The sequence below is a fragment of the Ctenocephalides felis genome, unplaced genomic scaffold (genome assembly GCF_003426905.1).
Source record: "Ctenocephalides felis isolate EL2017-DRISC unplaced genomic scaffold, ASM342690v1 CF-g0.4_SCAFFOLD_01492, whole genome shotgun sequence".
NCBI lineage: Eukaryota > Metazoa > Arthropoda > Insecta > Siphonaptera > Pulicidae > Ctenocephalides > Ctenocephalides felis.
The window spans coordinates 19,499,096-19,519,287 of NW_020537646.1; the positions used below are offsets into that span (position 1 = coordinate 19,499,096).

The 20,192-nt window shown below is 27.5% G+C and overlaps 1 protein-coding gene across 1 annotated transcript in view; it reads left to right on the forward strand.

Moving 5' to 3' along the window:
* LOC113370552 overlaps positions 1-20,192 on the forward strand; it is a 368,301-nt gene that overhangs the window by 325,022 nt on the left and 23,087 nt on the right. The window contains exon 4 of the mRNA XM_026611235.1: positions 6,574-7,827. Coding sequence (XP_026467020.1) covers positions 7,119-7,827 — 709 coding nt within the window. The 5' untranslated portion in view covers positions 6,574-7,118. The remainder of the gene's footprint in view (positions 1-6,573; positions 7,828-20,192) is intronic.

A 20,192-nucleotide genomic window follows, 5' to 3' on the forward strand; every position in this document is an offset into this window, starting at 1 on the left:
TAATTATGATATAAAGCCGGTGAAAGCGCAAAATTAATTTTTTATCGTTTTGGGAACAACACGCATTTCAGATGCATTCAAAGCAACATTCAGGCTTTGTGGACAAAACAAACAATTAACACCGAGAAATTAATTTCTCAGGATTAACGATTATTTTAATACTCTGTGAAGAAAGTTTCACTTATAATATTTCATGACAAAGTGTAATAGGAGATTTAAATAAAATGTTTATTTTCATCTTATGCAAAGTAATTTGCATTAAAACTTTAAGGTTGAAATGTAGGTTGAAATATAAATATAAATATAAAAGTAAGTTAGATTAGAACCTCAAAATTTTATAAATTACGAATCAGTTTTCTACGAATTTGGCGTAATATTGTCTCTTATCAGCATGCTTCATGACGATACTGAAGTTTTAAATTTTACGATAGTTTTAAATTTTAATGGATAATAATAATAAATTTTACAACAAACCATCAAGACATTACATCAAATATATTACCAAATACGTGACCATTGCCCATTGTTCTTGGCTATTGTAATTGCTCAAACAGTTTCTTGTTATATAATGGAACCATGCATCGCGTCAGTTTTATAAACAGGAAAAATTACTAACACGTGCTTTTAATTATGTTTAATTTTTCTGTGAATAATTAGCTAACTTTGATAATATCAAATTGTAACTCGCTTTAAACTTATTTTGAGTCATACATCTTAAGAAGCCACAGTAAATCTAAACAACTGATCAATGTAATCTACTAATTTTATAAAGCATAAATTATTTCTAGGAAATTTTATTCTCATAAAAGAATATTTAGCGATCTTTGAAATAGTACATATTTGCGTCTAGACAGATTTTTTTATACACAAGTATGTAATATTGTGTTTGTAGTAAATTTTTACAACTTAGAGAAAGTTAACGTACGAAATTGAAATTATTAATTACTAGCTATGAATAGCCTTAAGGAAAATTGCACACACTTATAAATGATTGACTTATTCAAGAAGAATTCAAATAATGAACAATTGAAATTGTCATGGTAAATTTTTATCCTATTATTCCAAACCACTTTTTGTAGCCTATAATTTTTTAGCATAATGAGATGTATCAATATACAAAGTTTTATCAAAAACATCTTTTTTTTTTTCAATAAGCAACTACAAAGAAATCCTCTGACCGATTTGGCCGTTAGCAAAAACTACATGTAAATACCCTTAAAGTTATTTTAAATACATCTTTAGTAGCTGAAATAAATCTAAGCAATTTATTTATTTAATATAAATTACTTTTATAAATCAGTTATGTGTTTTTGGCAAATTCTCTTCTATAATTCGATATTTATAGTGATCTATAAAGTAGTATATTCCAATTTGATTCCAATTGAATTTTGTATTAAGGAAGTATTTCAAATGTTCATAGGGGACAACTATATTATGTATATATTTCGTTACCAAGAAAAAGTTACCGATATTAAAATTATTGAAGTTACACTTCTTTAGGCGCAACTAGGGTGGAAATCCGTACAAATGCAACGGAAGTGCGTTACGGCAGATAAGATAAAATAACAGTCGAGTGCCAATGATTCGTCTCATCATTGCTTGTGAACGTGAGTGTGAACCTTACGGGCACTCTTTTTTTAATTAAGTTACACTTAGTTAGTACATTAAAAAAAGTTGCATAAACTTCCTGATATATGCAGATAATCGAAATGAATAAAAAAAATAGTTTTAAGTAATTTTTCAGATCGTCCGAGAGAGAAAAATGTTGAGATTGAAATGATTAATTGTTAATAGTGTTTTACCAACAAATTTTAGTTAATTAGAGCCATATTATATTATTAGATATATTTAAGCAATTTCAATTACAATTATTGTTTCATTTTGTCGATCGGTATAAATATTATCTTCCCAGGTGTAAAATGATCGGATATACACCCAATCAAATTTATTTCGCACGTGTTCTCTAATTGGATATCTGATTCGTATTACTAATTAAATGCTGCTGGCACTGTTTTTGCGAAAATGTTCCATGGTTTGATAAACATCGGAAAAATTCAGTACATTTGTTAGACAAATTATTTATTTTAGATATTTTTGACGTTTGATCTTGGATAGAAACACTACCTGTAAAAGAATGTTTAAATTTCTGCTTTATATCAGAATTGATATTCTTACAACTAATCCAGAGAATATATATATATATATATATATATATATATATATATATTCATTTACAATATTATGTCACTAGAATAACAATAGTTTGTTTCTTGGTCATGGTCATGTAACTGTGAACTTTTCCTCGCAAAGTTTCTTGGAGCCATTCTTTCAAGCCCATCAAGCATTCTTACGCTCCTTTATATTATCTTTTCATCATTTGACATCAATGTCAGTTTATTATGATGACTCAAAAGCACCAGAAACTGTGCTAATCTAAATTCAACAAAATTATTTACGCTGAATAATTACATAGAAGAGAATTCTTTAAAAATAAAGACATTAAAAATATAAAAGGTACTCGGAATTAAGAGTTTGCGTATCAAATTGTTAATAAATCACAACTATTATAAATGTCGGTCATATCGTATTTATTTATGTATAAAATGGGTTTAGTTATTTTATTGGAAACTATTTAATAGCGTACATGACTCTTAGAAATATCGATAAAAATTGATAGATATATAATGAATAAAAATTAATGGAGTGTTAAACGGAATGAATACCGAAAGTATGTTAAATTGCGCATTTTTATTCCATATCATTTCATATTTTATTCATTATATTTTATTTTTATAGTTTTTAATTAATATCTTTCTATAATAAAATGTAAATTTTAATGTCAATAATAAGTTAAAAGTGAACTTTTCGATTGGTATATTTGTTTAAGTTTAAGTTAATTTAATTAATTATATTATCAAGTATATTGTTAATTTTAAGTTCGATCCAACACTTATTACATATAGTCTCTATAGAAGCTCAAATCATGTGGTGTAAAAAAAAACATCTTAAAGTTTTTCATGTCAAAAGTATAGTCAATAAACAATAGTAAATAAAAAAGTAAATTAAGTTAAAAAAAAGCAACAACATATGAGACTAGTTAAATAAATAGTTATTCCAACTCTGCTAATGAATATTTTTGACAAATTATCAGATCAAGGTTATACACAGTGTTATATCTCTTATTTCTTATTATTTCGTAAATTTCCTTAAAATTTAACATACTGCATTGGATTTGTTTGTCTCCTATCTGTTTCATTTCACCCCGCCTATGAGGTAGAACGGAGCAGGTGACAAATTTTTGAAAAACAAGCACAAATCTACAATAAACCACATTTCAGCAAAAAAACAAGTTTCTACAATGATGAATTAGCTAGGAGTTTTACTAAACATAGTCTGATAGTGGTTTGTTTGATATGTGTAATTGGTCTGGGTTTCACAATATAATTATTTAAAATCAAATTAGACCTTTGTCCAAAACAACGGGCTGGCATCACTAACATTAATAATAATATCATAAGCCCTTCGATTGAATTATAAAAAATCTCCAAAGTTTGGAATTGCACCCTGCACTTCAGCGATTCTGATCAGAATTTTTGCCTTATTTCGTAGGTAGCTATTGGTTACAGTTGACGTTCACACGTGAATAATATACATTTTTCTTCCCCGCCCTACCGTACGTTTTAAAAACTTTATAAATTGGTATACATTTTATTACTTTATAAATATAATTTATATCATGTCTCATGATTCAACTGATGATATAAATCTCTGTTCTAATTCATTCAACGCATGAAGGAGCCTCAGATTTACTAGTTTTGCATTGATATCTCTCTAATTATGCTACATCGGCATATAAACAATAGGCAGACGCAATAACTGACATACATGGGCGTGAAAACATATTGTATAATCGCAAGTGCATTCATTGATTACTACAAACACATCGTTTTGCAAGTTTTTGCATTAATTGTTTATAGAGAAAACCACATAGCGTACCATACTTTGACTTACTTTATTGGTTTGCAAGAAATTAACATAGACAGGCTTATACATATATATAAATATATATATACTAGATGACCCGACACGTTGTCCTTTAACAATGTCTACCAATTATTTAAATTTACCAATTAGTTAAAAATTTGTATCTTATGTTATTTTAATTTTTGGCATATCTCAGCTGCTTTTTGGCAATAATAATGCAGACATTACATTTTTCTTATTCATAATCATGAATATATTATATTTTAATATTGTCTTAGCTCATAATTGAATAGAAATGGCAAATGACAGTTTTCATTTGATTTTAATGTCAAACAATGCCTCAAATATTTTCAATGTCAATCAATGATAAGAGTTTTTTTGAAATTTTTTCTAGCTATTTCTACAATCTTACTACATTTCTATAATTAAAGAAATCCTAAAAAAAATTCTTAACAAACTTCTGAAAGATTTATCAAAATCCGAATAATTGTTTAGGAGGATTATCCTTTCATACCCCATTACAGGAGATTTTATATACGAGTATAAGATATGTATATATATATATATATATATATATATATATATTTCTTCTACCATTATCAATTATTAACCTTGCAAACTAATCGAGTTAATCATATGCACTTCATGTCAATACATTGTTTTTATTTTGGACATTACGCATTGTTATAAAAATATTTTGTTGTTATTATTGTTAATTGTTATAATATTTACGCGTTTGCGTCGTTGTCATGTGTAAATATATGGGATACAATTAGAATAAAAAAATGACAAAAACAGGTTGCGTTTTCTTTCTATGTAGCAAACAATATATCTCGTTTTCTTAAATATGATAATGAAGATGACATTGTTTTATTAATGTTATATTGAAATAATGTATCAGTACTATATTGAAGTACCTATAGTAATTAATTATACTCAAAATCGTATTTTGTTTGTATATTATTTAGTAACTAAATAATATACATAAATCCGATTTGTTAATTTCATTTTTTTTTCTCGACGTTTCAAGTCATTCTGAATCAAATGAGACCAAATTTAAACAAATATATATGTGTGTGTTCATGTGAGTGGATTTCTGACTTTTCGTCGACGTTTTCTCTAAAACGACTGGACCAATTTAAAAAATTTAAGAGAAATTCGATGTAACTCTATAAAAACTATCGTTTATGTGCTACGATCTGCCTAGCCATTTTTTTTGTAATTAGCAGATAAATGTTTTGTTTCAATGTTCAAAATTTTTCGTCCATCTTTTGGCTCACAATCTTGAATCAATTTTTAAAATTCAAAAACTGTTCGAAAGATATTGGTTGGAAATCGCGTTTGTTAGTTCTTTGTAAAGATTGGCCGGGACGTTTCTTGGTAATTAAATATTGTACATATTTGATGATATTGATTAAACGATAGATTTCATAGTATGAAATAATATACAGAAATATTATAAATTGAAATAATTTATTATTCATGACAATAGATTCCATAGTCTGAAATAAAATACTAAAATATTATAGACTAAAATATTATATTATTTATGACGATAGATTACCTAGTCTGAAATAACATACTAAAATACGATAGATTTAACAGTCTGAAATACAAAATATACTAACAGATTATAGGACTACGGTATGCGGTTGAAATATAAAAAATGTCCAAAGTTTGGAATTTTGTGGAGCATTTAAGCGATTCTAATCAAAATCTATGCATATGTAAGTTCTACAGATTACAGGTGACATCCACACATAAATTAAATACGTTTTTATAACCCGAAATCGATAAAATGAACTGTGTAAAACAAATTACTTTAATTTGTACAATTTCTGATATTGTAAGTATGCTTCGAAGACATTAATTGGAACATTTGAGAATTTAACTAAAAAGCTAAATCTGAATTCTTATTAAGTATACGAGGTCTGTTCAAAAAGTTTTCGTAATTTTCGTTTTTTAAAAAAAATATTTATTTATTCGTCTACATTAATGTGGTCCCCTTCAAAGTAGTCCCCCCCAGATATAATACACTTATGCCAGCGTTTTTTCCAATTTTCGAAGCACCCTTGATATTCACTTTTTGATATGTCCTTGAGCACTCTCGGCGATTTTCTTCAATCGAGGAAAACCGCCGTCCTTTCATGGGTCTCTTCAACTTTGGGAATAGGAAAAAGTCACACGGAGCCATATCTGGTGAATTTTTGCACTTTGCAACACTTTATTTCATTTTTTACGCAAAATTTAATACAAATTCTTTGACTTTTTCAATTCTTCCATTATAAAAATCGCCGAGCTCAGAAAAACACGTCGAACCTTAGCGACTACCACAGACAAAGTAAACAGTGAATATAGCTGAAAATTTCATCATACTTTAGGGGCATGTATACCAACACAATAAAAAAAAAAATTTTGACAATCAGACACTCCAGACCCGCGAAATTTAATTATTAGTAATTCCGGGTACTTTTTGAACAGATCATGTACGTAATAAGAAGTTAATGCAATTTGCCTTAAGGAAAAATGTTTAAAATAAATTTGTCTTTCAGTTATGTCAGATGTTATATATTTGGTGTTTGTCCACAGAATGTGATGCCTGTAACCGACGTCAAACAAGAATCGTAGCGGAAATAGAGAACCCACCTCAAAGCGCAGTACATTTCCGTTGGTTTTCATTGTGCCTGATCAAAGTAACAAAGAGAGTGGAATACCATGCGACATATACGGTGATTCAATATTAATTCGAACAATCTCTACAATTGATACAATCATCGGGCGATAACAGGTAAGCAACCAGCAACCAGGCAGCAACCAGGCAGCGGCACTTCGTCCAGAGTCGCGTCTCCTTGTCTCATGATCCATTCATAAGTTTTATCGCACGGCGTTGGCGCGGGCGCGCGGGGATCGGCGATCACAAGTGTTTATTTACGCGATCCGTCCGAACGATCCGAACAGTTTTCATCGAGATCCTGGCGACGGAACATCTTCGCCGAGTGCGGCATTTAGCGCCTCGGTTAATTCGCGACAACTTGTGTATTGATTAGATCAACATTTGCAATTTTTGTTTAGAGTGGTGAATATTTTTTAGAACAGGTCATGCCATCGTAGTCTCATTCTTCACGGGCTCTGAGATGGGTGAACAAGAAACGAACAAGCAGCTGCGTGACAGCATGGAGCACAAGGCAGTTGATGAGGTAGACTCATGTGGTAAAATCTTCGAGGCCAAGGCGCCTCGGATAGATTTGATGAACTTGCTGGAGTGTGACGAGAACAATGAGGAATCCAAAAAGTCAGATGAACCCGAAAATACCTCCGATGAACCGAAGAAGCGTTCGCTTTCAGCGGACAACACGGAGACAAGTTTCGGTAGTGGTGGCAAGACGGATTCTCAGTCCACCACAAAACAAGTACAGTGCATTACCAACAATAATAACAAAACAGTGCGTCGCTTTCAGTTCAAGCGTCCGCAGATATTGCGTTCCAAGTCCGTAGACGCGTTATTATTAAGTTGTCGTTGCGATCGTAAAGTGACAGAATTATTTAAATCGTTCGAGCGTTTAGATTGTGGTAATACAAATAACTCAAATGTGAATAGTGAAACTGGTGCAATTGAAAACACAGAAGTGAAATTGCCAAGTGACCTCATGACTCGTTCAGAGATTATTGGGACCAATGCTCACATGCAGGCGAGCGCTGGTCCAGGCCGAAGGGCGGTAAACGCAGTGACACGCGGTCTTAGGCGCCTGGTCAGGAAACACTGCAGCAGTCTGGATATTAGCACGCCTGACCCCGAGTTCAAGGTGGCTTATTTGGGAAATGTCGTTACTGGATGGGCTAAAGGTGAGCCTTCATTTAATTTAATTTAATTATATAGTGTCTGTAGCAATTTAAACATTATATAGAGTTACACTTTTGTAAATGACTTCCAGTAGTTGAATGAAATGTACTGTCATTGAATTTTATGATTGTATCTTCTGAAAATTTTTCCGAAAGTTTCTTATATTTTTTTTGCTTTTATCAAAAAAATCAACTAAAAATCACCCACACATATATATGTAAATTACATAGTCTGAATTTGCATATGCATAATATTTAAATGTGTTTTTAAAAGAATTTTTATATCATTCTTAAAAAAAATAGCATAAACTTTGCATTCATATTATAATTAAGTTAAGAACTTCGTAGCAGAATTAGTAAATCTTCAACTTTGAAAAAAATATTAAATGTAAATTTATATAACATATTTCTATATTTTTTTTTACTTTATTCCCCCATCTATCATTTACTATTAATTGCTTTAAGAGCCTTATTATTTTTAATGAAATTCTAAATAATTTTGTCAACATTGATAATATAAAGCACTTGATTAATAAAAAATTTATTCTTTATTAAACAAGACAAATTTTAAGAAGAATTCGTGATTAATCTAGTAATTTATTGGAGCGATTGCATTTTTATTATATAGTCTAATAACTAATAGTAATAATACAAAATAATACATAATTCCATACTAAATAATTCTCATTGTCTAAATTATTTCTCATTGCCTATTAGAACTAATTTAATTTTCATGGCATATTTATACTGAATTATATATTTATCATCTAAGGGTATTTTGTCACAAATTCGGACCCAAATATTTAGTAAAAATTAGTCGTCTATAAAAAAATATGATTTAAAATTTTCATTCAGATTTTCTATCCCAAATTTGCGCCAATCAATAACAAATTGGATGATAACAGTATAGAAATAAATTAAAATATATAGTCATGAGAATTTTTTTATTAAAAGAGCATAAACTTTGCATTATAAGTTTATTTATATTATAAGTTCTTAATCATATCTGAATTAGTGAATCTTCGACTTAAAAAAATATTTAAACTTGACTTTTTATAACCCATCTCTCTTTTTTTACTTTATATCCCCGATCAAAAATAAATAGCAATATCTTTGCAAACTCAAATAAAATCTATTCGTATGTTTCAAGTAAACATTCGTTATAACATAACTATTTTAGCTTTATTATGAAATCAGTTATATAAATAGCACATCTTTGCGAATTTTGCAAGAAATAAACGTGTAACATCATAGCAATCAAATGATTTTATTGCAAATACAATAATATAATTATTAATAGTACATTTATGAGCGATTTATTTCTGATTTATATACAACTGATGCTTTCCGGCTTTTTCATTATAAATTATACAAATAAAATTTAATAATATTTTTAATTATCTTAACAAAATTTAAAATGCTTGTTTCTGGACAATTCTGAATATTCTAGAATGCGCTTTGTTTAATAAAATTATAAACTATCATGATAGTTTTTTCAATAGATAAAATTACATAAATATCATTGTAATATTTATTTAAAACCAAAAATTTTTCAGTTAATAAAATAATGACCAGTTCACAACAAATCTGTAACTTTCCATGTACAATATCCAAAGTAAAATTTTATAAGCCTAAATTAATTCTGTTATCTCACGTTTTGTTCCAAATAATCTCGTACAACATTTGGGCTAAAATATATTACGAAAATAAAGATAAATTATCATTTCTCAGAAATAACTAACAAACAATTATTTTTAATTAGATAATAATAATAAAGTAATACTTTTGTCAAGGTTTGAAAGATCCACTCAAGATAAAAAATGTACGTGAATCACAGGACGTATTATGTGGATTTTAGATATTGGAGTCAGGTGTTATGATATATTAACTGTTTAATGGAAATATGATACACATGATATATATATATATATATATATATATATATATATATTTATCGGTTTGTGTAACAAATCTATGATTTCTATTATACGTTCACTAATGTCTATTATCAGTAAACCACTGCTTTTGATTGCCTTTGTAATTTTGATTGTCATTGTTTTTCGATTGGAAGAGTAAAAGTAATATTCCATATATAAATAATTATATATCAGCTTAATAACATATTATCTATAATGAAAAATTATTTACAAGCTTCGTAAATAATAATTTATCATATCATCAGAAAAACCTCCATCGTTTTTCCTAATACAAAAGAATCCACACATGTCATTCCATGTCTTTGTTTTCCATAAGCACCTTATGTAACTCAATGGCTGTCATATTTTTTACCCATCTGCCAATCATCTTCACAATAATGAATTTTTGCCAAGACACGTCTTAATAAACTATTATTCCATCGTGATATCAGCACTTAATCAAACAATAATTTATTTTATACCACAAAAAATTATTTGCGTCCAAACTCATTATGACATGAATTATGTAATATCTTCGATCATTATTTACAATTAAATGGCCATCTCATTTTTGGAATCACCTCAAACTCACCTCCAAATGTCCTCTTAACTAATATCGCAATTTATTTTTTCTAAATTTGTTGTTAATCCAATATGAGCTTTTTCTTTTTGACACACTTCTGTAATATTTGCTTTTTATTTAAGATAAAATTTAGTGTGATTTGCAAACGTTGCTAATCTATTTTTTCGTGTTAGACTTACAATATTTGTCAACTCGAACGAGTTGTGTGATATTTTGGGATTAGTTTCTAAGTGAATATTAAAATAAAATATTTGCCGATTTGTTCATATGGTGACATATTTGATGGTCAATTATTAATATGTCTTAATTGAATTTGTAAAATAATATAATTTATCTTTTGTCAAAATCTTTATTAAGAACTGATAATACAGTATTGCACAAAGTTTTTATTTAATTTTGTGTATTTTTGGTCCTATCCAATAGCTACGATAAATCATGTTTTTTTTTATTCTAAATTTTTGCACATTTTCATACAAACTTAGAGATATATTAAAAAGAGCTTTTAATTTCTTCATCATACTTAATAGTTGATATACAATTAAATTTTGAAGCTTTTTTAATTGTGTGTTCTATTGTAACAAAAAATATGGGACTTAATATGGATATAACAATTATACTTATCAAGTCTTGGAAAATGCTAAGTAATTGTTGAAGTACTCTTCATAAGTTCTGAAAATATAAATGATATAGATTACCTTAATATTCTCTACATACAAAAGTAATCAATTGATCAATTATATTAGCTGACCATTTTTCTAAATTGCTTACTTTACATTTTTGTTTTAATTTGCATAGTTTATATCTAAATAAATATCAGATGTAGAGAAATTAGCGAGGCGTATAATAGTAAAAATAGTTTCTCCCTTTTATATAAAAAATAAACTAAAATGATTATAATGAATTTATATAAAATAATTATATTAATTAATATTTTTTGATTGATACTAAATTTAATATTAAAATTACTTAATAGAGAGAAAGAGAGAGATATATATAGAGAGATATAGAGAGAGTAAGAGATAGAGATAGAGAGTAAGAGATAGAGATAGAGATAGAGAGATCAAAAATACCCTGTTTATACTGAAATAAGTGTTTCAATTTTAATATTTGTATTAGAATTTTTCATTGAAGAGTAGTCTATCACAAAGGATTTGTGTCCATTACAAATACAAGTATATCCTAGATCTTAAAAGGTTATTCTTACACTCGTTTTGATTTAGTGTTTTTTTATTCCTTGATAGAGGCATAAATAAAGTAATTCCATAGTATTTTTATAAAATTATACAATTTTTTACCAGCTCCCAATTTGAATTAGTATTATAGGTCTCTACATATTAGACATCAGATCAAACAGAATCGATTTACCTGCGTTTTGCTTAATTTTGTGAAGCTAATATGTCGACCCGAACGATTAAGTTACCTATTTAATTAAATTCAACGCATTTATTGATTGTAACTATATTAAATTGACTCTATCCAGAAAGCCTCGAATATATTTCGTTAAAACTGATTTAATTAACTTTAAACTAATCATTTCATGAACATTGATATTTATCAGAATATCATAAAGCGCTGGGTAAAGGATTTTTTTGATATATCTTAATTTAACTTAATTACGCTTTAAAAATTAAAAACACAGTTTTTTAGTTTCCCGACCTATCCCAATTCATGCCAAATTAAATAATAACACTTTATAGAGTAATAATACAATAAATTATTTATTTAATATTTTCTTCAATATGTATAACATTGATGTAGTTAATAACAGTACACTGTTATTAATTATAGAGATTTTTTTATAGTTATTTATTTTCAGTTTTTTGACTTTGCAAAAATATTCTTAATAATAAAATCTGTTATCGAAATAATTCCTGACGTAGATAATGTTTCATCAAAAATATCACATATCAAATTATCTACGAGTCAAGTGCAAGTGCATCATACAGGTGTCAACATGATATATGGAATGCAATACTAGGAAAAATTTTAATAGTGATTCATATTTGTTTTTTTGCTATACGTAGATCAAATTTCTTAAATAAATTATAAATACACTAAATTGGAAACTTGCTTTTTCAACAATCAAACATGGAACATTATTAGCTCTATATTTTTCTGTGAAATTTTCTCTGAAATTATTTTTAAATTCTCGGTCAAATTTTGGGCATTTAATTAGAAGTTACAGCCCATAAGAATACTAATCAAATTTTGTAATCCATGCACTAAAAAATGAGGAAAATTGACTCCACATTTTTAAATTTTTTGTTTGACTTTGTTATAGTTCTCAAAATTTTATGAAATGGCAATTTCATAGTTTGTATAAACCTCACTATCACATAATTTATAATTTTATTTCACTATCATTTACATCTTATTTTACAATGTATATAATCTGTAACCTGTGATGTCTAGATAAATGATTTTGCAGAGTTGAAATCTCAGACAATGATGTTTGTAAACACTTTTGTTCAAGAAAACAATACTGTAATAGAATTATAAAACGATAAAATAATTTTATTGCATTTGTCAAGTATAGGTATAGCAGTAGTATAAAATGTATGTAGTACATATGTAGTATATTTAGTGTCATAAACTATTAATACTACATTGTTTAGTAAGTGCTTATGATTCGACTTGTGATTAGAATACAAAACGCTTTTATTGTAAAATAATTTTTGTTGAAGCACTCGTGCTTTTTTATAAAATAATTATCTCTATGCATGTATTTAGAGTACAGTTGAGCAACAAAATACCTTTATTATTAAATCAAATCAAAATATGTCAATTTACCCATAATTTTGTCTTGCAAAATAACCACCTCATAGAGTCCGTAATGAACTAAAATGTTAACATATATATTCGATTGCAAGAATATAAATATATCTGTATGTACTACTGACGGTTGCAATTTCTATATATTAAAATTTACATTGAAATAATGCAGTAATTTAATATCTTATGAAATCTAGTAGCTAGTAATACACTGAGGAATGTGCGTATGAAAGTATAGATTGTTGTAAGTACAACATAATCAAGTTTTAGAGTTTCATATATTTAATGATATTATATAACACGATCAATGAAACATACAAAATGAAAATCTTGAAATCAAAATAGCACATTGGTAATAGGCACAAATCCTTTGTGATGGATTCCTCTTCAATGGAAAAATTCTGATACAAAACTATTAAAATTGAAACACTTATTAGCATAAACATGGTATTTTTGATTATGGGCTAGCATAAAGTAGTCCTGGGTTTGATCTCAACCTCGGTCAAGCTCGATATTAGGCAGCATGATATCAAATACCCATTTGAGATTAAAGATCCCTCTCTCTATCTCTATCTCTATATCTACATATTTATATTTATTTCTATGTATCTCTATATCTATCTCTATCTCTATCACTAACTCTATCTCTATCTCTATATCTATCTATCTATCTTTATCTCTATCTTTATATCTATCTCTATCTCTTAATCTCTATCTCTGTTTCTATTTCTATCTCTCTCTTTCTCTCTCTCTTTTTCTCTAATGAGTAATTTTAATATTATTTTAATAATAATTTTAGTATCAATTATAAAATATTAATTAATATAATCATTTTACATAGATTTATTATAAAAATTGTAGTTTATTTCCGAGTGTACACATATTACGTAGTAAAACCAGCAAAAAATCTAAACTTCGATGAATAAAATTACATATATTTATATCCAGATGCTTATGCTGGTTTTTTATATATATTATTTAAATACAAATATGTTATTTTAATACGCATTTAATGAACTTGCGTAACATTTAAAACTAACATTAATATATTGTATTAGCAAATGAAAATCGTTACAGTACCAGAAATAGATATTGTTTACACATATGAGTAATTTGTAATTAAATTTTCATGGATAAATAATTATATTAGTAAAATATCTATAGATTGTATGATGATATAAGCTCTTTATTCAAATAATCACAATTATAATTTCAATATGAGGTAGAGAATTTCCTAGCTATTTTGGAATTATCATATTCTTTGATCTTGGAGCATCATATTTCCTATTTTCTCCTATGATTTTAGTTAGTCTTTTATGATGATACATTATCTATTACACATACGTGACAATCCTTTTAAGATAAAAGAATTTCTTTAAGTGCATATTTAAATCCGTTTTGGGAGAAAACAAATCCCTATATAGCTTGCGAAAGTCGAGAAAGTAAATCTTCCATTCTTGGATAAATGCCTCTGTCTAGTCTATGTAATCAGTTTTGATATGTAACTTTTATTGCAATTTTTCTTCATAAATCAATGAGCAGACATAGTCAATATATATTTTTTATAATTTTGTTTAATCTATATATTGGTTGAAAAACAATTTGGATTTAACAAGTCAATATTTGCATAACTTCCACGCGTCGTTAAGTTTTGGCGATAAGTGTTATTTGCAAAGAATTTTATAAGAGGCAAATATAATATATATATATATATATATATATATATATATATGGCGATGTGTATATATAACCGAAATAATATGAAAATTTATAAGGAGTATTAATAAAATAATGGGTGGAACTGCCTTAGAGCAGATCTGTCGCCATTTAGCACTGCATTGCCCAAAAACGGGCTGTTTGAAGTGAAAATTGATGTTACTACTGCCTGATATCAGGTTATCCAGCCACACAAGGCAGTGCGTTTAACCGTTACGCCAAGAAACACCAACTACAAACAATATAAGAATGTTTTATTAACTTCCCGTAGGGTAAGTTATAGTAATCGCAAAAAAAATCGAAAATGAAAAATGTTTATATATCTTACGTTTCAGAGGTTTCTGAACATTTTGGCATACCTTAGAAAAAATGGATGTATGTGTGGGTGTGTGTGTGTGTGTGTGTGTGTGTGGGTGGTGTGTGTAGTGTGTGTGTTGATGTGTGTGTGTATGTATGTATGTGTGTTGTATGTATGTGCGGATACAAATTTTCGTCGACGATTTGGGAAACACGGATCAACCGATTTGAATAATTCAAAAAAACATTCGATCCGTATTGATAAGGAGACGTGCTGATTAGTTTTTGGCAAAGGCAGGTCAAGCCGTTCCGAAGATACGGGGCAAAAAGTTCCGAAAACGGTAACTCAGTTTTTAAGAGAACGGAGCGTCCGATTTGAATAATTCAAAAAACATTTTATTTGATTGACAAGATGAAGAATTGATACAACTTTCATAAAGGTAGGTCCAGCGGTTTCGGAGATATAGAGAAAAAAGTAAAAAAATGAGCCATTTGGCGGTCAAAAATGATCATTAGACATATGCACATCAAATTATCAGATATTTTATAGAGATTTTAACAATAAGTATACATTTTGTTAACATTCCTATGGGTTCCGTACCAATGCTTATGCGTTAGACGCGACGCGGCGCTTACGCGCTTTATATTTTGTCCCTATGTAGTTAAAGCAGTACGATTGCTTTGAAAAAAAAGTTCAGATCTTCCACAATATGTCAAAATAAAGAAAAAAATTTTTTTCAAAAAAAAATTTTTTTTTTTTGAAAAAAAATTTTTTTAAAAAATTTTTTTTCAAAAAAACTAATTTTTTGTCCAATTTATAGTTTCTCAAAAATCTTATTTTTCAAAGTAATTTTTTTTCAAAAATGTTAATCGTTTTTAAAAAAAATAAAAATTTTTGGTACGGGAAGTTCCAGCAATTTGCCTTAAGGCACGATGCCCTAATTGCCTTAAGACAGAATTCCACTTACAGCTAGTTTAAAATTTACTTTAAAGCCGAAATACTTTAACGGCTATATTAAAATACTTTGTATTTCAGTTCATATGCTATTTTAATTTCAACTTACATCTTCATCCAAACATTTATGTCTATTACATTCGGGTGCTGCAAAATTTCAAAAATTAGATAATCTCTTCTCAGACATTTGCAAATATTCCAAAGTGTATCCTAAGAAATTCCTTTGTAGATAATTAGTCTAAAACAAATACCACATTCCGTCATCTTGTTCTATGTTTGCGATCCATCGACTTGAAAATGTTTATACGTTCCGGAATAATACTTTCTGTCAGTAATTATATACAGCCGGAAGCGATTCTATTTGTATAAATAAATAAATATGTATATTTATATGTATACATATGTATTTGATAGCGAAAATTGTAAATTCCAAGTGAAAATTCTTGAACTTATGCTATATGATTCGGATAAATGTATCAAGGGGCTTATATTTAGGTATTTCAATATCTGTTACTATAACGATTAGGCCTTCTTTGGAACTTCTTCAGGGTATTTAGAGCGTTCGAATTAGAATTTTAAGACTTATCTAGCACCTTTGAGCCTCTCCAAATAATGCTATTGATCTAGATTTGAAAATTATTAATATTATCAACTAGGAGATTTATATTTAGGCACTTTAATATCTTATGCTTTAACCTTTAGGCTTTCTCGGGAACTTCGACAGGATATTTAGAGCGTTCCAATTACAATTTTGAGACTTATCTAGCACCTTTAAGCCCTTTCAACGAATCCTATCGATTTAGGTTTAAAAATTATTCATTTTCGCAAAATTGTAAATTATTAATATTGTCAACTAGGAGATTTATATTTAGGTTTTTTAATATCTTTTACTTTAACCTTTAGGCCTTTTTTGGAACTTCGATAGGATATTTAGAGCTTTAGAGTTTCAATTAGAATTTTAATACCTTTAAGCACTTTCAAAGAATCTTATGGATCTCGGTTTAAAAATTATTCATATTCGCAAAATTGTAAATTATTAATATCTTTTACTATAACCTTTAGGGCTTTTTTGGAACTTTTTCATGACTTATAGAGCGTTTCAATTAGAATTTTAAGACCTTTCTAGCACCTTTAAGCTCTTTCAAAGAATCTTATCGATCTAGGTTTCAATTATTCAAAATTGCAAATTATTAATATTGTCAATTAGGAGACTAATTTTTAGTGAACGATTAGGACTGTTTTTCATTCAATATTGTTTTCAATAAAATAAAAATTGTAGAATTTTATAAATTTTTTATAAAATTTTAAACGTTTCAATATATTATTTTAGTATAGACCGAACATACAATATAGTATACAAAATTGATTGTAACGATTGCGATGCAATTTATATGGGTGAAACAGAATAGCTTCTAATAAAACGCCTGAAACAACATAATTCCACATATATATATATATATATATATATATATATATATATATATATATATAATATTTCAAGTGAATTCTAAAATCGTAAACTAGTAATACCCAATCCAAAACAGAACCTTGTCCTTTTGAAAGTTTAAGGTCGTTTCAGTTGTTTTAAGTACTTTAAAATGTAGAGCCTTATAGATCCTAATAGTTCTAAAAAGGATTCAAACTTCCTATGGTGGAAAGTCCCCGTTTCTGGGGATGGTTTTAAAAAACATAAAACCATTCTATATTTTGACTTGATATATAAAAATATATTGATTTAGTCAAAAGTCAGTGAGTAATATCAAAATAATTTGCGTATAACGAAATACTAAAGAAAGTAGCGTGTGAAGTAAAGAAAAATACCCAAAAATTTCAATATGAAACAATAATAATGATTTAAACAAATAATTACCATTCCAACAGTATCACCTGTTATTGCTTACACAGCCAGTTATATATACCGTGTCAAAATAGAAAATCAATATTTATTGAATCCGTTTTTTTTTAGTTTTTAGAATATAAATTTTTAGAAATATATTAGATTTTTATTCTTGCTCGCTCGATTTAACAGTTTATATTATGACTATCGTTAATCATATTTGCATTGTATATTTCTTTGAATTAATTTCAATGGTCGTAAACAATGTTCTTTTATCATGTTAATTACACTTGTGCATACGCTTTCGATATAATTAATTAGCAATAATTAATTTAACATAATAAATGTAGCGCGAAGGATTCACATCTTGCTGTTGTAAACAATTAAAAAATTGTTTGTTTTTCGCGTAGCAACACGCATTGGTCGCAAATATTTTAATTATAGTTATATATAAATTATTACAATTGAAAATTAAACAAATTATTGTTCTAACTATAGATAGATAAGATACACGAATTTAAGTAAGACCATTTCTTATCAAGCTTAGCACTACGATAGGCAATTTTCAATAATTTTCAAAAATTATATCCATAATTTCCTTAAGCTTATTTTTATTAAATATGTATATCTATAAAAAATGTTTAATAATGGTATATGAATAATAAGTAAAGTATTAAATAGTTTAAATATAAATTTAAAACTTAAACATAATATAATTTTATTTTTCTTATCGTTTATATGAATAATAAACGATTTTTTTAAGTCTATAAATTTTAATATCAAATAAAATAGAAGAAATAAAATATATTTTATTCATTTTAATTTTGACAGTGATGATAAAGCATTATTCTGAATTATTATTCATTATATGACGAATTGAAATTCCATAAAAGGATTAATAAAACCTACCTACAGTAGATAAACATATGTGATGTAATAATATGTAATATTATGCGTTTTCAAATGATTATCGCGATTCTTAGAATTGTGTGATTTTTTATAATTCCAGTTAATCATACTTCTAAATAATTACATTTAAACATGAATGCAGGGCTCAGCTTACTAAGTTTTTTAATTTTACTTAAGATTTTTCAAAATTCCGAGATTTTTATTTTATGTAGCTCATGAAAATCATACAAAATTTCGAATGAATATAGTTACAACAAAATAATGTTTAAATTGAAATAAAATAATATGTACCGACCAGGACAAATTTTTTAAAATACTATAAACACGAAATTATAGCATATTTCATTTGTTTAAATAACATCTATCATGACACATCTAATAAATCTTTTTTTTTAATTTTTTACTATATAATTTACAACTGTCTTTAGTCGACATCTAGTAAATTTAAGGATAATATAATTAGATTACATACGACAAATAAATTGGCAATAGTAGAAGTAGCCAGTGTTACTTCTACTTCAAATACAATATACATTTGATTTTTTTTTTTACAAAAGTAAGAGAAAAAATAGAGTAATAAGGCCAAAAACCAAAAACCAAAATAATAATAAAAGTGAATATGCAGAAAATATTATTAGATATGAGGTTTGATATTAAAAGCTAAATCAGATTTACAAAAGTTAATTAAAATTTCGTAATATTCAAAAAGTAAATATGAAGAACATCGTTATTAATACTAGAAGAATTTAATTAAACGAGATTCAGCAAATATTCTAAGGTCAACATGTTTTTCTTCATATGAAATGTTAGGATTATATATTATATATATATATATATTATATATATATATAATCTATATTACTAGTGTTTTAGCGGCGGGCATAACCGTAGTGGCAACGTTTGCCCGAGTATGTTTAAAAAAAAGTGAAGAAAAAAATTTGGAAATTATTTTTTTCCAAAAGCAATTTTTTCTCAAAACAAGCAGAAAGTGTTTTGAATCATTCAAATCGGATGTTTAGTTCTCTCAAAAACTGCCATTTTTTACACTACTAGCTAGGTATCTCCAAAACGGCTGAATCTGCCTTTGCCAAAAACTAAACACAACTTCTCCCAATCATTACAAATTGAATGTTTTTTGGATCATTCAAATAGATTACTCTGTTTTCTCACTACTAACTAATCAGCACATCTTCCTATCAATAGGAATCGAATGTTTTTTGAACCATTCAAATCGGTTGATCCGTGCGCCTGATAACGTGGACGAGAAATTGTATCCATACACACGCACACACACATCCATTTTTTCTGAGGTATGCCAGAATGTTCAGAAACCTTCAAAACATGAAGAAATGCAAAAAATTTCAATTTCGATTTTTTGGGCGA